Here is a 24,578-nt window from a genome sequence, read left to right as displayed (position 1 = left end):
GAAAATGTATGTTGGAAGTGTAGGCATGTTCTGATGGCTCTCTCCACGAATGAAGAGTGGGTGGAGGGGTATATATAGCCTCCACACAAAATCTAACCGTTACACACAACTTACTAATCTCGGTGGGACCGAATTGAGAAACTCGGTCGGACCAATTTAGGAAATCATGTGACCGTTAGGATTTTCGGTGGGACCGACATGCAACTCGGTAGGACCGATATGGTTAGGGTTAGGGCATAACGTAATCTCGGTGAGACCGATTACACAAACTCGGTGGGACCAATTTTGGTAATAAGCTACCCAGAGAGTTGGTCAGGCAAACTCGGTGGGACCGATTCGCTCATCTCGGTAGACCGAAATGTTACAGAGAGGAACAGAGAGTTTGCATTGTAATCTCGGAAGGACCGATTACAAAAACTCGGTGGGACCGATTTTGGTAATGGACATACACAGAGAGATTACAATCCCATCTTGGTGAGACCGAGATCCCTATCGGTGAGACCGATTTGCCTAGGGTCTGTGGTAGTTGCTATGACATGTTAACTCAGTGGTGCCGGATAGAAAGAATCGGTGGGGCCGAGTTGGACTTTTGGTTTAGGTCATATGTGGATGTGAGAAGGTAGTTGAGGGCTTTGGAGCATATCACTAAGCATTTTGAGCAAGAGCCTCATTAAGCAACACCTCATCCCCTCTTGATAGTATTTGCTTTCCCTATAGACTCAATGTGATCTTGGATCACTAAAATAGAAAATGTAGAGTCTTGTGCTTTGAGCTTGAGCCAATCCTTTGTCCTTAGCATCTTGAAGGGGTTCCACATCCTCTAGTCCATGCCACTTCATTGTTGAACTCATCTGAAACATACTAGGTAAAAGTGTTAGTCCAACAAGAGATATGTTGACATTAATTACGAGAATCACCCAGAGAGCACTTGTGCTTTCATAGGGCCACCATCGGACGTGGTGTGGCGGCTCGGGTGGGGCGCGTTGCACGCGGAGAAGGTTAGGAGGGTGTGGCGACGGCTCGGGTGGTGCACGCCGCGCCGGAGAAGGTGCTCAAGGCTGATGTGCTCGACGCCAAGTGTAGGAGCATGGACGGCCATCGCCCCGTCGAGATCCACCTCCTGACACGCCGTCGTGGATCGGGTCGTCGGCCCCGGATATAGCGCCTATCGTTGAGCGGTGTGGTGCCGTTCGATCTGGAGTTGGAGGGCATCGGTCGGGGTTGGGGCGGAGGTGGCGTGGGGAGGCAGCGGTCATGCTAGCCGTCGCCGGAGGGAGGTGACGGGGGTTGGTGGGGCGCCTTTGCCTGGATCCGGACCAGGAAGGATCCGCATCAGGGGCGGGTAGGGCACGGAGGGAGAAGGTGGGTTGGAGAGGCCGGCGGGCGGGAGATGGAGGGAGGTTGTGGGGTGGCCCACTGGAGGAGAAAGGTGCGAGCGACGGTGGAGGTTGGTCTTGGGGTTGGCCGGCGCAGAGAGGTGGATCGGGTGGTGGGGGCGGTTGCGGGAAGGAGGCGGGTCGGGTAGGGAAAGGCAGGGAGGGGAGAGTGAGGGGTGGAGGAGAGCATAAGGCGGGGTGGGTTTTGTTTTTTTATTTGCATCCACAGTTCGGACGGGGTGTTATCAAAATAAGCTCCGGTGTTATCATAATAAGACTCTTAAGGGTGTTATCATAATAGACCCACCCTATATATATATATATATATATATATATATATATATATATATATATATATATATTGCATGGTAAATTGCAATGAGAATGCTTATATTGCCAACTATAGAAAGATGGGGAAACTAATAGAATATAAAAGGAATACTAATGAAAGGGTAAAGATTTCCACTTTCCCTCCTATTGTCTCTCATGATGAAATAGGTGATGAGGAAGAGCTCCTTATTCAACCAATCTCGTCAATAAAAAGTTCAAAAAACTTAATTAAACCCACACATGATGTGGTCAAGAAGAAGAAAACAAGAAAGAATAGAGGTAAAAAGGTATCTCTCCCAAATAATGTTGCTCCTATTATTGTTGTGCCTCATGAAAATGAATCAAAAATAATCATGGAACATGATGCACTTGATGATGATATTGCTTCTTTGTCTTATGGCAGAATGTCCGAGAGCACTATTGATGATGATTTTGTTATGCCTATTGCTTGTTGTGATGATTATCATTGGGAAGATAATGATACTTCTTATAATATTGAAAATCTCTTTGGCACCAATTTCGAAAATTATGATGATAATTGTTATACTATTGGTGCTATTCATACTATTAGTAATAAGAGTGATTATGTTTATGATATGCCAAGTCACAAGCTTGGGGATGCTATGTTTGATGAGAATGACATATTTGAGAATTTATTTGCTGCAATTAATGTTTTTCCCAAGCTTGGGGATGCTATGCTTAATAAAGATGATCTTTTTAGTCCCCCTACTTTGAATGATCAAATTTGTTATGATGACCGCATGCCTTCAATTTATGATGATTGCAATATTTATGAAAGTGGGTATGAAAGAGCGTCAACTTCAGATAATAATTATTCCACTATTTTGAAGGGTGTTGAATTTTCTTATAATGATAAAAGTGGATCTGGAGCGGTCATGACATTATTTAGTAATGATTCTACTATTTCAGAAGAGGTTTCAGTTGACTATCATGAGAATAAAGTTGCTACTTATGATGATTATTGTGATGATACTTATGTTATAAAAACTAGATGATACCCCGCGCGTTGCTGCGGGAATTGGTTGCAATATATTTAAGTGAGATTTTTTTTGTAGGAATACAAACATTGGTAATAAAATGACAACCAGCACTAAAAATAATACTATGATTTAATGTACTTCATTACTGTATAGTTTTAAATTATCCATTCCATATAAGTAGCATAATAGAATGCATGGTGGGTTTGTATCTATGCAAGGATTTGCCAGACTCCTTTCAGGAAAACCAAAGTGAACAACTTGCTTAGCATAGTTACCAGCAAGCATGAATTGAGGGATCATCTCGCATCTCTGTAATTTTGTATAGTAATATTGCACTTAGTTTTATTCACGTTGTTATTCCCTGAAGACTTTGTACTGGAAGGTAGCAGTGTCGATGGAATTAGAAGTTGGCAATGAACTCTGAATAGCAATACAGGATCCATGCGCTTCCATATGAAAAGCTTGTAAGTTCGCAAACAAAATATAAGTTTGCAAATACGCATCCCAAAATGCAGTGACATATTTGTATAACAAAAATCATGTGCTCGAGATACAAACATGTGCAGAATTACACACGATAAAAGGGGCGAGCAAAATATGTATTACATACAATTTATTCTGGAATGACACGAAATGATTTGTTGTATTGTGCAACGCAAGTACTTCTGATTAACTCTGGTGGATAAGTTGAAGTGTCTTCCTATAAGTGACTGAAATTCTGCAATGATAAAAATTAGCTCGATTCAAGATTAGCAAAAAGAAAATCTTCACCCATCAGTCATATGTGGGATCCTAATCCAAGGGCAGAGAAGGCTGTCAGCCATCAATGTTGTGTGAGCTCATATTGGTATGGGGATAATATAAAAGAATGCCCGGAATGCAACGTGTACGTGTTTGATTCCTGCACAAACGAATAAACCAGCTCTGATTAATTATATGTCTAGTTCCTTCTTATTGTGTATTTTACTGTGATTAATCATGTATCATGTGGATTTTATTTACCTTTGACTTAGGCGCAGCTGTATAACTATTTGTATAAATTTTATGTTTCATGTTCTCTTTATCGAACTGGCATAGTCACGTAAGATCTCACTTCCCTTTTCATCAGGACACAGTTTGCATATCTCACTTGGATGCATGGATAACTTATCATGGTTTAAAAAGTATTGAAGGTTGAGTCGTTTCTATATGATTTTTAACATGTACTTACGATCACAAATGAAAAAATTGGCATGTACACTTAATTGTCAGAAACAGACTACATATATTTTTTGCGGGAAGAAACACACTACATACGACTAACTTTTATGCCTTTCACATTTAAGCCATCCACTTCTTATGTCTTCTCTCAGGTCCGTGACTGTATTCTATGACAATATAACCAAAGGAATGATAAATGGACTATGTATTTGTAAATCAAAATCTTCATCAGTCATTCATACCGATTCAGGAGCAGAGAGGTCGTCGGACGTCAGTGTTGTGTGAGATTATATTGATTTGGATAAAATATAAAAGAATGCCTATAATGAATTGTATACCTGCAATGCAAGAACAAAGGAGCAAACCATGTTATTGCTAGAACATCCAGATTGCAGAATAGAGATGATCACAAAGCGACTATATTAACCATAAAACTCTTGAAAGGTTTATCTCATCATACAAAGTATAGCGTCAATCTCTGCAGTAGAATAGGGAATGCAGCAAGAAGATATCACGAGTGCCTACTACTGTGGGGTAGGAATGCCTGTGGTCAGAAGGTTGAACTGAAACAAAGAGGTAGGAAGATGGGACCATCCTGATGAACAACAGTGAAGGAAGGGGAATGAATTAGAATGCAAACACAGGGGCTTGAAATATCAAATGCAGGAAGAAGCCTCCGTACATAGTAGAAGTAGGACACTTTTTTATTTCCTACTCCTAACAAAGCAACAATTAGAAATTATAATGACCAAATGATGTATTGAGATATGTATTTACCTTAATCTGATGATCCATGTAGCTACTATTTTCATGACAACATGTAACCAACACTTGAGGCATACATGAGTTGAAACATAATTATTTGTATATTGACTTGCATTGTGCTTGGTAATCTTGATTCTTGAAAGAAAACTGAAATAAAGAAGAAAATAAGTCTTGGTAAAGCCGACACAAGATGGTGAGATGGCATATGCTTGGACATATGGAAGTAAACTTTAAAACATAGAGCAAGAGATACAATCTGTAGTCCTCAAGAACCGCTTGAATTGCTTGACAATCTGATATAATCATTTTTCCTATTGGGATGTAGTGCATGTCAAATGAAATTGAGAGCTCCAACCCTCCTAGTATCATAACCATCTATGCTTCTTGTACTAATGTTTGAAATATAGAAGAACAAATCAATAAGCACCCATCATTGGGATGCAAACAAAACAAAAATCCATTTATCTATGAATATAATTACAGAAAGCATGACAAAAATAATCAGCAAATCATGTAAGATTTGAGATTTCGCCTTGTAGTGTAACTTGACGGAAACAGACATGTGTGAAGCAAAATCAACAACATGGTGAGATTAATTTGAGATATATAAAAGGGGATTGAGGTGAGCGATTAGTTACCTGCTCATCTGCGAGGTCTTCTTAGGCCCTGGAGAAGGAATAAAGTCGGGGGGTTTCCCCTGATGCATCGATTAGACGCTACGACGATGTATATGGTGGAGGCGCTAGACGGTCGGAGATGGCACCACAGCTTTGATCGACCTGAAGACATCAAAGCCTCCTCCTAATTCACCATGTCCAACACGGATAAAGGAGCGCTCCCGCAAATTGATTTTCCATTGGTGAAACTTTATTAGCAAATCCTCTGGAGCATGGTCACACGACTGATGTGAATACTATGGAACCCAGGAAGAACAACAGAAAAATTGCCAAATTTTGCTTCCCAACATCAGATCGGGAATCCTCACACCTTCCACACAGGCGATGGCTATAAGTTGGCACTGCCGACGATTTCTTTGGGCACGACGCATCGCGTCGGTGGGTTGTTTGTCGTCTCCAAGATCTGAGCCCGCAGCAAGGCACACCACAGGAGGGACCGGGGGATGGGGAGACGGTGGACGACAAAGGTGTGGTGCGCCACGAGGAAACGGAGGCGAAGAGATCGAGACAGAGGGAGAAGAAACACGCCGATAAGGATGCAGCGGTCCTAGACTGACTCCTCTGTTACACACGGTTTTGGGAGTAATTAAAATGCTAGACTGACTCGGTAACCAAAGGCGGAAGAGGAAGGAAGACGTCCATGGTCAGCTTCTCGCGGGTTCTAGTAGTAACTGAAAGCTAATGTGGTTGCTTTGTAAGTTGGTGGGTCCCTCGTGTAAGTCTCTAACAAAACGCTGACGTGGCAGGTGTGCTTAGGTGGATAGGCTACATGTCAATAGAAATAGCATAGTGGGGATGAACTATTTAGGTATTATACAAAATGCTGACATGGTAGGTGTGCTTAGGTGGATAGGATGCATGTCAAGAGAAATAACATAGTGGGGATGAACTATTTAGGTATTATAGATTAGTGATAGTTATTGTCATAATTTTGAATATCCTTTTAATGAACATTACTCTTTTAATGTGGAAAAAAAGTTTAGTATTCAAGTTTCATATGATACTCCCAATATTGTGAATGAGAATAAAATTGCTTATATGAAGAGTAATAAATTCTCTATGCTTTTGGATCATGAAAAGAATGCTTTATGTGATGGTTATATTGATGAATCTATTCATGATGCTACTGAAAATTATTATGAGAGGGGAACTTATGATTTATGATGCTCTTGTTATGTTTCAATTCTTATCTTTTATGCGAGCATCATTGAACTCATCATGCCTAGCTAAAAGGCATTAAAGAAAATTGCTTGTTGGGAGATAAACCAACATTTACCCTTACTGTTTTTGTGTGTTAACATGATTAGGCTACTGTAATAATCATGTTTTATAGCCTTTGTTTCAATAAAGTGCCAAGTAAAGCCTTTGGGATAGTGTGGATGATAGTTGACTTGATTCTGTGCAAAAACAGAAACTTTTGCACACAGTCCAGGAATTTTAAAAAAACACTGGAACGTGATTTTCATCTGATTTTTTACATATGATTGATATACAACTTTTCCATGTTGTCCTAATGTTTCAGAATTTTTTGAGTTACATAAGTATGGTTGGAGTACAGATTACTATAGACTGTTCTGTTGACAGATTCTGTTTTCAATGCATAGTTTGCTTGTTTTCTAGTTTCTATGGCTTATATTGCTCGACATAAATTGTAGAAATGATGGGGTACAGTAGGAATTGTGTGATAACAGGTATGAATCTTGTCTTTGACAATACCAAAGTCAATGATTTGCCTTTATCATACTAACCCATCTCACGAAGTTCCGTTAAGTTTTGTGTGATTGAAGTTTTCAAGTTTTGGGTGAGATATCGATATGAGGAGAATAAGGAGTGAAAATACCATAAGCTTGGGGATGCCCAAGGCACCCCAAGGTGATATTCAAGGAAGATCCAAGCAACTAAGCTTGGGGATGCCCCGGAAGGCATCCCCTCTTTCGTTTCCAACAAAATCGTAACCTTACTTGAGGCTATATTTTTATTCGTCACATCATATGAGTTTTGCTTGCAGCGTCATTTTAATTTGTTTTGATTTGCTTGCTGTTATTTATAATCTTTTGTATCTTTTATTCCAATAAAAGTGGCAAGGATAGCCTTTACCATGCTTATTTTGCAAGTATATGAGTTGTTGTTTGAAAATAGAAAGTTAGTCGTTGTTGTAAAAATTCCCAAGAAAATTCAGAATGTGATAAAATTTTGAAATTTTTTGCAAAATAAGCTATGATTAATTTTCTACAGTGTGGTAAATTTTCATAATTTTTTAAGTTAAATAAGTCTAGATACTTCTTCATCCATTACAGACTGTCCTGTTTTGGCAAATTGTTGTTATGTTTGCATATGTTTGCTTGTTTAACGATTCAAATTGAGGATAGGAGTATTAAATATGTGGAGGCATTTAGTATGCAATGTTGAATAACAATTTTAGTGATTTTCTACAATAAAGAATGATAAGGTATTGCATTGATTTATACTAACTTATCTCACGAGTTCTTGTTTAGTTTTGCGTGGATGTAGTTTTTAAGATTTAGGGAAACCGTGATATAAAGGAATTAAGGAGACACAAAAGCTCAACCTTGGGAATGCCCAAGGCATCCCAAGTTAATATTTCAAGAAATCTCAAGTATCTAAGCTTGGGGATGCCCCGGTAGGCACCCCACCTTTCTTCTTCAACAATTATCGGTTAGTATCGGTTGAGCCTAAGTTTTTACTTCTTCACATGATGTGTGCTATTCTTGGAATGTCATTTTGTTTTGTTTAGCTTGTTTTTTTAATAAAATACTTAGATCTAAAAAATTAATGAGAGAGAGTCCTCACATATCTATCCATTGACTTAACTACTCATTTGATCTCCACTTATATCTTTTTGGAGTAGTTTGTCATTCACTCTCGTGCTTCACTTATATACTATGAGTAAATTGTTGAATGAATTGAATGTCATGAAGTTGATGTCCATATCATGCCTAGTAGTAGCTTCACATTGGGTTTAGAAAATGAAATCTTTTGAAGCTTGACAATCACAATATTTGTCATACAAGAAATTCATGAATGATTAGTACAAGGAAGAGAACTTTCACATGAAAATATATTATCTTCGAAATCTTCAATGATTGTGAAGACCCATTAATTATTTTCAAACTTGAGCAAATTAGTTGATGTTGGACAAGGAAGACAACGTAATGAGTTATGTTTGGGTATATTTGCATAGAAGTTATATTGTTATGGATCCTCCAACATGTGGTGTTTTCCTAGGATCTTTTGCTAGCCAAAAATTCGTACATACTACTTGTGCATCCAAAAACCCTTAAACCCAGTTTCTTGCCATGAGCGTCCACCATACCTACCTATGGATTGAATAAGATCCTTCAAGTAAGTTTTCATCGGTGCATAAAGCAATAAAAATTGCTCCTAAATATGTTTGATCTTTTATTGTAAGGGAAAATTGAGCGTTGTATGAACTTGTGATTGCAAAGTAATAAACGACGGACTGCATAATAAAGATTTCTATCATAAGGGGCAATATAATGTGACGTTCCGTTGTATTAAGAGCTTGGGCATCCAAATAAAAAGCACATGACAACCTCTGCTTCCCTCTGCGAAGGGCCTATCTTTTACTTTTCAGTATTACTTTTATGAAAGAGTCAATAGAATATATTCTCATTTCAACATCAATTATTCTCTAGTTGGCAAGTATCATGTGGTGGGGAAAGATCTAGGAACATATGACCAGTCAAATATATTTGATCATGATTTATTATTGTTGACAATTATCTCTATCATAAATGAGTTGGGAGGCAAAATATAAGCCCCTATCTTTCTTTGTGTTTGATGGATGCCATTTGTTCTAAAAATATGCTTTGAGTACTAGCCATCATAGAAGACTATATGATGATAGAGTATGTGGAGCTCTTTTAGACTCTGTTGAATAAGTTGAATTACAATTGCATGGTGACTAAGAATATAGGTTGTTGAGTTTCAAGAGAATTCATTGTTTGAACCTTAACATGTGAATTGGTTGCTACTTTAACATGATAAGTTCTATGAGAAAGAATTGTTGTTATGATGCTAGGAAAAGTGATTGAAATTATCATTAATCAAACTTGTGCACTTTGCTAGCATTCACACTTCACAAATTATTTCTTTTATCATTTACCTACTCGAGGATGAGTAGGAATTAAGCTTGAGGATGCTGATACGTCTCCAACGTATCTATAATTTATGAAGTATTCATGCTGTTATATTATCATTCTTGGATGTTTTACAATCATTTTATAGCAACTTTATATCTTTTTTGGGACTAACCTATTGACATAGTGCCCAATGCCAGTTGTTGTTTCTTGCTTGTTTTTTACTTCACAGGAAATCATATATCAAAAGGAGTCCAAACGCAGCAAAAAAAATTGGAGAAGTTTTTTGGACCAGAAGACCCAGGATGGGCTAAAAAGTACCAGAGGAAGGCCCGAGGTGGGCACAACTCACCTAGGCGTGCCCAGGGGGGTTGTGCCCCCCTCGGTGACCTCCCGCACCGCCTCTTTGCCCTATAAATTGCCAAATATTCTAAAAATCCTTGTGGTAACCCTAGATCAGAAGTTTCGCTGCCGCAAGCCTCTATAGCCACGAAAACCCAATCTAGACCCTGTTCTGGCACTCCGCCGGAGGGGGAAATCATCACCGATGGCCATCTTCATCATCCCGGCGGCCACCATGATGAGGAGGGAGTAGTCCACCCTTGGGGCTGAGGGTTTGTACTAGTAGCTATTTTTTAATCTCTCTCTCTCTCTCATGTTCTTGAGATGTCACGATCTTGATGTATCGCGGGCTTTGTTAATTTAGTTGCATCATACTCCCTCCGTTCCTTGATATAAGGTGTATAGATTTTTGAGAAAAGATCCAAAATATAAGGTGCATTGCGTTGCACCACTCGTTTGGATAATTTTTTTAGGGATTTGATTACATTTACTTATAATATGCAAGCTGCTGTATTTTGTTATCTCAATTAGTCAGGTGTAATCTCGCCCAAAACTTGTGAAATTTTCACTCCACGTGTGTTCTTTAATTTGCGTGCCAAAAACTATACACCCTATATTTAGGAACGGAGGGAGTATGGTGCTTTCCCCTCTCTATCTTGTTGTGAATTGAGTCCCTTTGAGATTTTGTTTTATCGGATTGAATACTTTTATGGATCTGAGAGCACTTGATGTATGTCTTGCTATGAATACCCGTGGTAACAATGGGGTATCATATTGATTCACTTGATATGTGTTTTGGCACTCAATTCGCGGATTCCCGAGGTGACATTGGGGTAATCTATGCATAGGGGTTAATGCACGTTCTCGTATTTGTTTCTCCGATAGAAATCTTGGGGCACTCTTTGAGATTCTTTGTGTTGGATTGAGTATTATGAATCTGAAATTCTTTGATGCATATCGTATAATCAACTCACGGATACTCGTGGTGACATTGGAGTATCTAGGTGACATTAGAGTTGGTTGATGTGTATCATATGGTGTTATTTTAGTACGAACTCTTGGTTAGATCGATCGAAAAGAATAGCTTGCTGTTATTTTAGTACAAACTCTAGGATAGATTGATCGGAAAGAATAGCTTTGAGGTGGTTTCGTACCCTACAAACAATTTCTTTTTATGTTCTCCGCTAGATAGGAACTTTGGAGTGATTCTTTATTGCACGTTGAGGGATGGTTATATGATCCAATTATATTAGCACTGTTGAGAGATTGCACTAACGAAAGTACGGACCCTAGGCCTCATGCAATACCGTTTGTGCTCTATTCTATCAATTGCTAACTTGTTGTTTTCTATTGTTCCTCTACAAAAATTAATATCTACTATCATTACTAAACTTTTATCACCATCTCTTCGCTGAACTAGTGCACCTATACAAATTACCATTGTATTTGGTGTGTTGGAGACACAAGAGACTCTTTGTTATTTGGTTGCAGGGTTGTTTGAGAGAGACTATCTTCATCCTACGCCTACTACGGATTGATAAACCTTACATCATCCACTTGAGGGAAATTTGCTACTGTCCTACAGAACTCTGTGCTTGGAGGCCCAACATGAGTCTACAAGAACAAGTTGTGTAGTAGACATCAAAGTTAAGGATTTCATAAGTGTTCAAAGGCTTCTACACAATCATTATCAAAAACAAATGGAACATCCTTTTGTAAAAGATTTGTAAGAAGCCTAGAAATTTTGGAGAAGTCTTTAATAAACCTCCTATAGAAACCAGCATGACCAATGAAACTATGAATACCTTTAATACCTTTAGGACATGACATTTCCTCAATTGCATTAGCTTTAGCTTTATCCACCTCAATACGTCGTTCAGAAATTTTATTCCCCAAGACGATACCTTCATTAACCATAAAGTGGCACTTCTCCCAATTCAAGACAAAATTAGTTTGCTCACATCTCTGCAAATCTCGATCAAGGTTGCTTAAGCAATCATCAAAAGAAGTTTTGTAAATAGAAAAATCATCCATGAAAACCTCAACAATCTTTTCACAATAATCGGAGAATATAGCAGTCGTACCTCTTTGAAAGGTAGCAGGTGCATTGCATAAACCAAAAGGCATACGTCTATAAGCATACGTTCTAAAAGGGCAATAAAGGTGGTTTTCTCTTGATCAGGTTGTGAAACAGGTATTTGAGAAAAACCAGAATATCCATCAAGGAAGGAAAAGTGTATGTGCTTAGATAGTCTTTCTAGAATTTGATCAATAAAAGGCAAAGGGTAATGATCTTTTCTAGTTGCTTTATTTAATTTTCTAAAATCAATTACCATTCTGTAGCCGATAGCAATTATTTGTGGAATGCGTTCATTTTTATCGTTAGGAACAATAGTAATACCTCCCTTCTTAGGGACACAATTAATGAGACTTACCCATCTACTATCAGCTATGGGATATATTATACCTGCTTCAAGAAGCTTTAATATCTCAGTTCTTACCACTTCTTTCATCTTAGGATTCAAACGGTGTTGGTGATCAACAATGGGTTTAGCATCAGGTTCCATATTAATCTTATGCTGACATAGAGTGGGACTAATGCTCTTAAGATCATCAAGAGTATACCCAATAGCAGCTCGGTGCTTCTTCAAAATTTTCAACAATCTTCCTTCTTCATGTTCTAAAAGGTTAGCACTAATAATAACAGGATATATCTTTTCCTCATCAAGGTAAGCATATTTCGAAGTGTCTCGCAATTGTTTTAATTCAAACACGTGATCACCCTTAGGTGGAGGAGGACGTCCTAGAGTTTCAATAGGCAAATTGTGTTTGAGCAGAGGTCGTTGTTCAAACAAGATTTTATCTATTTCATTTCTTTCATGCATATGGATATTATTTTCATGGTCTAGCAAATATTGTTCTAGTGGAGCAGGAGGAGGCACGGCAATAGAAGCAAGACCAATTATTTCATTCGTACTAGGTAATTCTTTCTTATGATGTTTTCTACTAAACTTAGAAAAATTAAACTCGTGAGACTCATCACCAAAACTAACACCGACAGTTTGTTTCTCACAATCTATTTTAGCATTAACGGTATTCAAGAAAGGTCTATCAAAAATAATGGGACATAAGTCATCTTGTGGGGAACCAAGAACTAGAAAATCATTTGGGTATTTTACCTTCCCACTCAAGACTTCAACATCTCTAACAATCCCAAGTGGTGTGATGGTGTCTCTATTAGCAAGTTTAATGGTAACATCTATGTCTTCTATTTCAGCGGGTGCTATATCATCCATAATTTCTTGATATAAGGTAAAATGAATAGCACTCACGCTAGCATCCAAGTCACATAAACCATGATAACAATGATCTCTTATTTTGACTGATACAACACGCATGCCAACAACAGGTCTATGTTTATCTTTTTCATCGGGTTTGGCAATTCTAGCAGCTTCATCACAGAAGTAAATAACATGCCCATCAATATTTTCTACCAAGAGATCTTTAACCATAGCAACACTAGGTTCTGCTTTGATTTGTTCTGAAGGTCTAGGTGCTTTGATATTACTTTTGTGGACCATAGTTGAAACCTTAGATGTTCCTTTATCCTAACAGGGAAAGGTGGTATTTCAATATAAGTAGTAGGGACAACTAGATCAACATTGTAAATAATAGTTTCTTCTTTAGCTATTACTGGTTTTTTAATTTATTCTTCAATAGGGGGATTATATTTAAACCACTTCTCCTTAGGGAGATCAACATGGGTAGCAAATGATTCACAAAAGAGGCTACTATCTCAGAGTCAAGTTCATATTTAGTGCTAAACTTGTGAAAGGCATCGGTATTCATAAAAGATCTAAGACAATCAAACTTAAGCTTAATACCTGACTCTTTACATTCATCGAGTTCCCAATCTTTAGAGTTGCGTTTAATTCTTCCTAAAAGATCCCACTTGAATTCAATAGTCTTCTTCATAAAAGAACCAGCACAAGAAGTATCGAGCATGGATTGATCATCATGAGAAAGCCGAGCATCAAAAATCTGGATAATAATTTCTCTTGAGAGCTCATGATTGGGGTATGAATATAACATTGACTTAAGCCTTCCCCAAGCTAGAGAGATACTTTCTCCTTCACGAGGCCAAAAATTATATATGTAATTCCGATCACGATGAACTAGATGCATACGATAAAAAATTTGGTGAAATTCCAATTTCAATCAATTCCAGTTCCAAGATCCAATATCATCAGATAGCATATAATGTGACAATGCTTTTCTCTTCAAAGATAAAGGGAAAACCTTCTTCTTGGCTTCATCTCCGGGTAAACCTGCAAGCTTAAATAATCCACAAATTTCATCCACATATATCAAGTGCATATCAGGATGTTCGGTTTTGTCTCCTGCATAAGGATTAGCTAGCAGTTGTTCTATCATACTCGAAGGAATTTCATAACCAATATTTTTAGTAGGTGCGGTAGGTTGAGGGCAACTAATTATGGTTCCGTTCGAAGTGAAGATACCCCGAACAAACCCCTCAAAAGATGGTTCTCCATAGTAACAAGTAACAATAAATTTCAGCACGTAGTAATAATTTTTCCTTGCCAATTTCCACTTACCAAGAGTGCTTCACTCCCCGGCAACGGCGCCAGGAAAGAGTCTTGATGACCCACAAGTATAGGGGATCAATCCTAGTCCTTTTGATAAGTAAGAGTGTCGAACCCAACGAGGAGCAGAAGGAAATGACAAGTGGTTTTCAGCAAAGTAATTTCTGCAAGCACTAAAGTTGTCGGTAACGAGTAGTTTGATAGCAAGATAATTTGTAGTAAGTAACGGTAATGGTAAATAAAGTGCAGCAAGGTAGACCAATCCTTTGGTGGCAAAGGACAGGCGAAAACGGTTTCTTATAATAGGCAAAGCGTTCTTGAGGGTACACGAGAATTTCATCTAGTCACTTCCACCATGTTGGTTTGATTCGTGTTTGCTACTCTGATAATTTGGTATGTGGGTGGATCAGTGCTTAGGTGTTGTTCTTACTTGAGCAAACCTCCTACTTATGATTAACCCCCTCGCAAGCATCCACAACTACGGGAAAAGTGTTAAGATAAAATCTAACCATAGCATTAAATTTTGGATCTAAATTAGTCCCTTAGCTGCAGCGCATAAACTAGGGTTTAAGCTTCTGTCACTCTAGCAACCCATCATCTAATAACTACTCCACAATGCATTCCCTTAGGCCCAAATATGGTGAAGTGCCATGTAATCGACGTTCACATGACACCACTAAGGGAATCACAGCATACATATCATCAAAATATCAAACACATACCAAGTTCACATGATTACTTGCAAAAAGATTTCTTCCGTGACCTCAAGAAAAAAAATAACTACTCACAAATGATAATCATTCTCAAGATCAGAGGGGTATTAAATAACATAATGGATCTAAACATATAATCTTCCACCAAATAAACCACTAATCTACTACAAGATGTAATCAACACTACTAGTAAACCACAGGTACCAATCTGAGGTTCCGGTACAAAGATTGAACACAATAGATGAACTAGGGTTTGAGAGGAGATGGTGATGTTGAAGATGTCGATGGAGATTGCCCTTCCAAAGATGAGAGGATTGTTGGTGATGACGATGACAATGATTTTCCCTCCGGGAGGGAAGTTTCCTGGCGGAATCACTCTGCCGGAGGGCAAAAGTGCTCCTGCCCAAGTTCTGCCTCGAGACGGCGGTGCTCCATCCCGAAAGTCCTCCCCTTATTTTTTTTTCTAGGTCAAAATGACTTATATACAAGAAGAGGGGCACCAGAGGTGGGCCGAGGAGGGCACAACCCATCAGGGCGCGCCTGGGGGGGCTGGCGCGCCCAGGTGGGTGTGCCCACCTGGTGGGCCTCCTCCGGTAGTTATTTGCTCAAGTATTTTTCTTTTATTCCAAAACAATTCTCTGTAAGGTTTCAGCTCATTTGGAGATGTGCATAATAGGTAACTCTGACGTAGCTTTTTCATGTCCAGAATTCTAGTTGTCGGTATTCTCCCTCTTTGTGTAAACCTTGCATATTATGAGAGAAAAGGCATTAGAATTACTCCAAAAAGCATTATTATGCATAAAAACATAGTAAATAATAGTAGGTAAACATGATGCAAAATGGACGTATCATACCTTCGTCGATGTCATGGTCGTGTGCCGCGCGCAGCTCGGCCTGGACGAGGACGACCGGGTTTCACCATCGCGGGCCATGCCTCGATCCACGCCCACGTCTGTGGGAGGTGGCAGCGATGCCAACAGCAGTGGGGGCCTCTGCTTTCCTAAGCTAGAGCCAGGGACACTAGGGACGAGCTCGCGCAGCGGCGGCCTGCGCATCCCAAAGCTGGAGCCGGGGATGAGCTCCCGTGGCGCCCCCTGCTAGTCCCAAAGCCCGACTCGGGGATGAGCTCGTTCAGCCCCCTGCTCATGCCCAAGCCCGAGCCTGGGATGGGCTCTGGCGGTTTCCTGCTCATGCCGAAGCCGAGCCGCCGCTGCTAGCAGAGTATAGGAGGGCGGTGGTCAACGAGCTCGGTGACCGTGCAGACCTGCCGAGGCTCCTCCTGGTGTTGCGTGAATCGATGAAGGGGCCGCAACCCCACCCCAATGACCCGGTCGACACTCCGGGGCTGCAACAGGCGATCATCGCCTCGATGGTCGACATCACCATCGACCTCGTGAGCGAGGACGATGATGACGGCAAGCAGGAGGAGAACAAGGAGGAGGGCTCCTCCGGCGGCAGCAGCGGGTCCGATGTGGATGACGACGATTGGTAGATTAGGTTTATGAACTAGCTTTATTTTGTCAGTAGCTATGTTTAGGGTTTATGTTTGTAAAAATTATAAACTTTAAATGAAATTTGTGTTGTTTGCATGTTTGAATGTCCAACTTTTGCCAAGTTTGCATGTCCATGACAAGTGGCGACCCACATTTCATTAATTTTGTTAAAATAATGGGGGTTGCTACGCTCGGTCGGCGGATCGTTTTAAAAGATCCGTCGCCTCACAAGCCATCAGATTTAACACAATCTAGTCGCTAAACATGCTCTTCTACCTTTGCAACAAAGGCCTTGTTGCAGAAACAACATTTCCATAGAGGTTGTGTTGCGGATACTTTATTTGCAACATAGGTTGTGTTGCGGATTTTATTTTATTTTGCAACATAGGTTGTGTTGCAGAATTTTTTTTTATGCAATATAGGTCGTGTTGCAGAATTTTTTCTGTCTTTCTTTCTTTTCGCAACAAGGGTGATGTTGTGGAAGAAGTTTTGCAACATAGGTAATGTTGCAGAAAATTTTGCAAATGAAAAAAGTGTGCAGAAGTCGTTGCCTGCGTAGAGCGCGCTGCTGCCAACCGCAACAGAGCAGTAGCACCACTGTCCCTGCTGTAGTAGAAGCACGCCGCTATGGGGGAGCGCATCAACGCGACGGGGCACCACCACCACCGCCCACCAATGCGACGGGGCACCACCGCCGCCGCCCACCACCGCATCCCTCCCTTAATTTCGCCCCTGCGGGAATGGGGGAAATTTGTAGATCTAGAGGGGAAAGGATGCACACCTGGTGCTTGTGCAGCCATCAACGACCTCAGATCGCGTCGTCATCGTCCAGCGCGGCTGGTCTGCCGCGGTCGACGGCTGGTCTGCCGCGGTCGCCTAGCCGCCGTCGACCACCCAGCCACCGCCTTCATCCCAGCCGCACGGTGCTCTGCCTCTCTCCTGCTGGATCTAACCACCACGGAGCTTTGAAACATGCTCTCGGTTGTAGAAAGCTTTTCTGACACGACAGCTGAGCTACAGACCTGTGCACGTGGGTGCGGGGTGCTATCGGTCGTTGGATCAAAAGACAGTCCAACAAACACAGAGCCGGCAGACGTGGGTGCGAGATCGGCCGGCAGAAGGTAAGTTTTTCCCTAAAATAATTGGGTGTTTCCAATCTAACAATGCCAAATTTTGAAACTTATTGTATAGCAAACTTGTTGTATTGCAAGTTAATGATTTTTCCCACAAACTAGTGCACATAAGATGGCTCCATGCAAAGGCATTTCAATTTTGAGGCTTCTTTCTTCATTTTCTTTGTTTTTCTAAATGGGTCAAACTTGCAATGTTGACCATTCATACAAAATGGTTTGGAATTTCAACTTCGTTTGTCCCAAGTTCATGCACCACCAACATTATAGCATAAAACGATTTTTGGCAATTTTCATAACCAAACTACATCACTCTTGTAGTTCAAATTTGGGCAATTTCCAATAATTCACTAAAACTCAAAATAGAAATCCCATGAAGAAAAGGTGCCCCTGCTACAAATCTACTCCTATCCTGTGAAACACGCATTTAAAAAACAAGCCCCATGCAAGTAATATGCTCAGAGCCTACCTACGATCACGCATCAGTGCACAAGTAACGGTCAAAGACTTTGACAAGACGACAAACCCCCGTTCGGGCTTTTGTAAGGATGCACCACGCGATAGAGGGGAAAAGTGAGGACTGCAAAGGAGCATGGGCAAAACTGAGGACTAAACAATGAGAGCCATCAAAATAGAAATCCCATGAAGAAAAGGTGCCAGGATGGACCACGCGATAGAGGGGAAAAGTGAGGACTGCAAACGAGCATGGGCAAAACTGAGGACTAAACAATGAGAGCCATCAAAATAGAAATCCCATGAAGAAAAGGTGCCCCTGCTACAAATCTACTCCTATCCTGTGAAACACGCATTTAAAAAACAAGCCCCATGCAAGTAATATGCTCGGAGCCTACCTACGATCACGCATCAGTGCACAAGTAACGGTCAAAGACTTTGACAAGACGACAAACCCCCGTTCGGGCTTTTGTAAGGATGCACCACGCGATAGAGGGGAAAAGTGAGGACTGCAAAGGAGCATGGGCAAAACTGAGGACTAAACAATGAGAGCCATCAAAATAGAAATCCCATGAAGAAAAGGTGCCAGGATGGACCACGCGATAGAGGGGAAAAGTGAGGACTGCAAACGAGCATGGGCAAAACTGAGGACTAAACAATGAGAGCCATCAAAATAGAAATCCCATGAAGAAAAGGTGCCCCTGCTACAAATCTACTCCTATCCTGTGAAACACGCATTTAAAAAACAAGCCCCATGCAAGTAATATGCTCAGAGCCTACCTACGATCACGCATCAGTGCACAAGTAACGGTCAAAGACTTTGACAAGACGACAAACCCCCGTTCGAGCTTTTGTAAGGATGCACCACGCGATAGAGGGGAAAAGTGAGGACTGCAAAGGAGCATGGGCAAAACTGAGGACTAAACAATGAGAGCCATCAAAATAGAAATCCCATGAAGAAAAGGTGCCAGGATGGACCACGCGATAGAGGGGAAAAGTGAGGACTGCAAACGAGCATGGGCAAAACTGAGGACTAAACAATGAGAGCCATCAAAATAGAAATCCCATGAAGAAAAGGTGCCCCTGCTACAAATCTACTCCTATCCTGTGAAACACGCATTTAAAAAACAAGCCCCATGCAAGCAAAAAAGGTAATGTGCTTTAGGTTTTGACAACACTTCCTTTAAGAGTACAGCTGATCGGTGGCAATATACGAACAAAACATGGTCAGATTGAACACCCCGAATTTTCTATATCCGTATAATTAGAACCCACGAGAGTACTTATGAAATTTCCATCAAACTTAGAAGTTTGATTTCCGTTTTAAATTTCACTAGATCTTGTTCTCGTATCATCAGCAGCACCTTGGGTTTCATCTGCATCCTCATCCTCGGCTGCATCTGTAGATTCTTCAGTACTCGTTGTGGCATGGCTGGTGTAGTTACTAGTTTCTGTCGCATTATCCTCAGTATGTTTATCCATCATCCCAGACAGAGCCAACTTCGGAGACCACTCAAGGACATCATCAATTATATTAGAAACCTTCTTTTGGTACCTGACGACAGAGAAAAATAGAAGGTTATGCAACTGGATTTCAAGCCCTCCGTTACCAGGGTCCGGTGCCTCCCTGGCAACACACGACTAGTTATAATTCACGGCAAGAACAACATCTATACTGATAGTATTCTCTTTGACAGGAAAATATACACTTTTACTAGTATATAAATTCTAGTTGAACACAGTGACCCAATACAGGTGCAAACCAAACATGTGATTCCTCTATTCTGGGAACAAACTGTGGACTGTCGAAATAACAATTGCATAGGAGCTATCTTGAAAGTTTAACTGCATATGTGCCAAAAAATGGAAGGCAGGTGCCTGGAATATATTGCTGAATGCAGAGGAGGCATGCTTGATAGAACACTTCATTGACCGAGTTCATCGCTCAGGTGACACAAAGGCATGAGATAGGAAAATGTATTATAGAAAAGAAATTACCTCGCTCTAGCTGCTTCATCTGGAGCGTGATGTCTAAGCAGCAATATCACCAATAAGGCAACAGTAGCATAGAAAAGTCTTGACGTCCACTTTGGTTGCTCTCCCTCATCCTTCACAGGCCAAAACCGAACGAGTTCTCTAAATGTGGTCTCCTCTGCATTTATATTGGGGAAGAACCACACCCGTTTTCCAAGAAGAACCCATAGTACGCCAAAGATGGCAGCTCTTACTGCAATTCCATCGAATATGTAAACAAATATCATCATTCCCAAATTAGAGCATCTAACAAAGGAATGCAAGTGGGTATGTGGGATAATCCCACCACATAAAATAGTATGGCAATAGAAGCAACATAAGCATGCACCAGCACTAGTAACAGCCGGCTGGTAAAAATGTTTGCCTGAAACCGCGTCACTTAACAATTCCTAGTGCCGAATTTCTTATGTTCTCTCACTAAGGAATATATGAAATGAAGATATTGTACATGAAGAAACAAAAATATGTTCAAACTTTATCATGTACGTACAACACAAAAGAAGAAACCCAATCCAAAGGAGAAACGGAACCTAGGCTAGGCAGCCCCTAGGGCAGGCTAGGTAGAAGCCCTTTATAAAAGTGCCTGGCAGGTATAGAGTTATGGCGACCTGCCTACTGTTATTTTGAATAAATTTGCAGCTCTATGTCAATCATGCAAATAGATGTGCAGCAGTGCCAGCTGAGACATTTAATTCTACTCTGGACGGTGCCACCAACAGGCATACTTAAAGTTTCGCAAGCAACATGCAAAATCAAATGTTAGATACTCCCATAGCAACTTAACTATGCATCTGTGAAACTGATATACAAGACTTTGCCTTTACAAAAAATACTAAATAATGGCATATTATTCATGAATGCAACACGGAGAATGTGCATTTTTAATGCATAACTAGCAATACACGCAACTCAGACTGCTAGGGCTAACTGCCACTACAAAACCAGAAGATGGCAAATATGAGAGAGATTCAGGAAGGGAATCTTACATAAAAGCAGGGACACAATGAACAGTAAAGCTCCAGCGCAAGAGTACAGTACCACAATCTTGCATTGGTATGGGTAAACTGGAAATAAGCAGACTGCCAACGCAAAGACAGGCCAGATAAATGAAAGAATCGTCTGCCACAAGGTCCGTCTTTTGAGAAACATCCAAGCGTAAAAACCATCATTTTCAGTGAATACTTGTTCCTGTAAGTACAAATGAAGCTTTAGTTCAATAGGAACAAACCCACAAAAAGGATAATAACCTGAAAGCAACAATCTGTAGTAGCCCTTTATTACACCACAACAAGAAAGTGAAATGCATTCGCTACACATAAATGATAAAAAGCCAGACAATATAGGAAATCTGCTGGTTCAGACTTGTATTGTTTCACTTCATAGGCTGATAGTGTCATTATCTTACTTGCTACATGCATCTGGAACAGACAAGGTAATGAACCTCCTACTCATACAAAAAAATCGCTTGACATCACCAAAAAAGTGAAATGCATTTGCTACACACAAATTGTTAAAAAGTAAGGTGCAAAAAAACATAGGTTCAAAAGCCAGACAATGAAGCACATCTTCTGGTTATAAGACTGGTATTGTTTCACCCTATGAAGTACCGATACGGGCATACGGGGACATGGACACGGCGATACAGCCATACGGGGACACAGGATATAGCAATTTATAGAAACAGCTACAATGCAATATGGAGAGTACGTACATAAATAATAAAATAATGCTACGTGATGAAGACAATATAATAGTTTGAAGATGTGAGATACGGAGAAGAGATCAAAATACCATGACGTATGGTGAGGCCACTAGCACAAGGATAAAAGGATGCAGCGCATATAACAGCCACAGGTCAACACATACATCAGAAGTTCAGAACAGAGGAGCGGAATGGAGAAACAGAACACATAGCTGCACTGAAGCTGGACGAAAACTCACAGTTCAGGAGGCAGAGGTGGCACTTAAGCTGGAGGGGAAGGCCATCTCCCCCCCCCCCCCTCCCTCCCTCGCTCTCGAAAACTCACAGATCAGGAGCCGGAGGTCGCACTGAAGCTGCCCCGCTTATCCTTCCCAACCGCCCCTGTTTATGGCTGCACCCTTGCTCACGACGTATCAGCGGCGTACCGGAGGCGTGTCCGGAATATTCTCTTCTCTTTTAATAAGAGAAGGTGGGATACTTGGGGGATTAGCTTATCCATGTATCGCCGGCGTTTTATACGCAGACACGGCAGACTTGGCCATATCGGTGCTTCGGTTTCACCTTTCATAGGCTGACACAATCGTTACCTCACATGAACACATATATCAATTGGAAAGGACAAGGTAATGGTCCTCTAAATCATACAAATAAACTCACTTGACACCGAAAAATGATGATAAGAATATGAATGCAATATAAACGATTGCTTTCTTTAATAACACTAAAAACAACTTTAGGAACATCCACACACTGGGAATATTAACTGTATAGGCTACATTATACAGGAGACAGTAGTAACCACTAATAAGAACAACTAGATGTCATATGATAAAGCATTCTTCCTAAGCAGCACATAAAGTTACCTGATGTATCTCCAAATGAGCAGGCCAGGATGATAACTTTTTCTTTCCTGGTCTCACAGTTTTCCAAACTCGGTCACACCTTATTACGAGGTTCTTGATAAGCAAAGTGTTGACAATATCTTCAGCTTCCATATCTTTATCCGGCCCTAAAATTTCCCCAACTTCTGGATGATTCTTGATGAAGGTAGTAAAATCTTTTCCACGAAAATACTCAACACGAGTTTCTTGCATCACAGCCCATCTCGATTCCAGCTGCTTGTTATCCCGAACCTTCTCAGCAAACAATTGATACACATCTTTCTTTGGAGCTGGCTCCTCCTATACAGCAAAATGTTATTTTTATCACTATTAACCATTAGGGAAGAACATGTCTAGAATGTGTCAAAAATCTTGCAGTCTTACATACAAAATAATATGGATGACCATACTATCAAATCTAGGTGATCCAAAAAGTATCCTGTCTGCTCTCAGGTAATCAGGTGTAAGCAAATAATGGCAAACAAACGAGGTATCCTCTGTGAGGATCCACTCATGTGGAGGTCCATAGGTAGAATATATCACACACCGCAGTGAAGAAGTGAAGTGGAGGCTACAAGAGTGAACACACCCTAGCAGCTGGAACACGGTACTTCAAGGCCACGGCACAACAAAGTCCCCCAAAAATCCCAATTTGTGAAGGACAAACAGAAATCTTTTAGCCACCAGTGCATCCACGGAAGCAACTAGACAGACCGAGCACTTGGCCGGATCTACCATAAAATTCTGTGAGAAGGCCCAAAGCTGTCCAATTTGTAAGAAGACGCCCTTATACCCTTCTTACAATTATTTCGTTAGACCACACCGAGCACTCCAACCAACATTACAGAATGAATCTAAGGTGCCCCCCCCCCCCCCCCCCCCCAAAACACAAAAAAGTGCACATCAGAACAGCATCTTAACTAAATGTACGATGCAAGGAACAGACCTGGGAACAGGCACGGGAGGAGCGGGAGCCGGGGGCCTTCTTCCCCTTTTCCTTCTCCGCCGCCTTGGCGGCCGTCGCCTTGGCGCCCTTCCCTGCCATCTTCGCCGCCCCGACCCGCAACGCTGGAGAGACGGCGAAACCCTAGCCCGTGACGGAACCAGGCCAAGGGACTGGGTCGAAATCCGGATCTCACGTCCGATTCGAGAAATTTCGCCTTTCGCCGGTTTTTCTGCGCACCTCCCTTCTATTCCTGACGTGACGAGTTTTTTTCTTTTTGACAAACACCTGACGTCAACGAGTAGAAGCGAGAAACTCTCCGAGGATTTTGTGGCAAAAAAAAAGGAGAAAGCGAAATTAATACTACTACTTCCTCCAATCCCATTTAATTGAGGCCACCGCCATTTTGCAAAAAAGAAACAAAAAAAAATCCATTCCCTCAGCATTGACATCGACACTCCCCTCCATTCTCCTCGACATCGACACCCACTCCCCTCCATTTTCTCCTCCATTCCGCTCCAGTGAACTTCTTCACGCTCCGGCGATTCTCCACCATCCCCTGGCGTTCCCGGCTCCACCGTCTCCCTGGCTTTTGGCTCCATCGTCCTCAGCATTCCTCGGCTCTGTCGTTCCCTAACCCTACCGTCCTCTGGCATCACCTAAGGCAAAAAAAAACATTTTTTTCGAAGCGACAAGGAATCGTCGGACCTAGTGGCTACCACGTTGGATCTGCGTGCGGCGGTGCTAGATCTGGTGTCGGCGGCAACGAGTCAACATGGAGCCGTCGGTAAGACATGCGACTCCTACACCTTC

General features: G+C 41.1%; 1 protein-coding gene and 1 long non-coding RNA gene across 5 annotated transcripts; both read right to left on the bottom strand.

The window, feature by feature from the left end:
• Window positions 1–3,189: 3,189 nt before the first annotated feature.
• Window positions 3,190–5,986, bottom strand: LOC123137195 (uncharacterized). Of its 4 annotated transcripts, XR_006467848.1 has the most exons (5): window positions 5,311–5,986; window positions 4,685–4,819; window positions 4,368–4,502; window positions 4,150–4,245; window positions 3,190–3,608 (listed from the first exon to the last, which is right to left on the bottom strand). It is a non-coding gene; the product is annotated as an uncharacterized lncRNA (long non-coding RNA). The 4 variants fall into 4 exon arrangements; XR_006467846.1 differs by having other exon boundaries at window positions 4,150–4,502; XR_006467847.1 differs by having other exon boundaries at window positions 4,150–4,819; window positions 5,311–5,554; window positions 5,660–5,985.
• A 13,356-nt stretch (window positions 5,987–19,342) lies between these two features.
• On the bottom strand, window positions 19,343–24,068 carry LOC123137194 (uncharacterized). Its single transcript, XM_044556821.1, has 5 exons — window positions 23,769–24,068; window positions 22,805–23,122; window positions 21,226–21,427; window positions 20,204–20,432; window positions 19,343–19,760 (listed from the first exon to the last, which is right to left on the bottom strand). Exons 1-5 carry the CDS (start codon window positions 23,865–23,867, stop codon window positions 19,529–19,531), a joined length of 1,080 nt encoding a protein of 359 aa, XP_044412756.1. The 5' UTR covers window positions 23,868–24,068; the 3' UTR covers window positions 19,343–19,528.
• Window positions 24,069–24,578: the final 510 nt, after the last annotated feature.

This window comes from Triticum aestivum, chromosome 6B, assembly GCF_018294505.1.
Source record: "Triticum aestivum cultivar Chinese Spring chromosome 6B, IWGSC CS RefSeq v2.1, whole genome shotgun sequence".
NCBI lineage: Eukaryota > Viridiplantae > Streptophyta > Magnoliopsida > Poales > Poaceae > Triticum > Triticum aestivum.
Note: the sequence above shows the minus strand (reverse complement) of the source record. Positions and strands in the feature narration are given on the sequence as shown.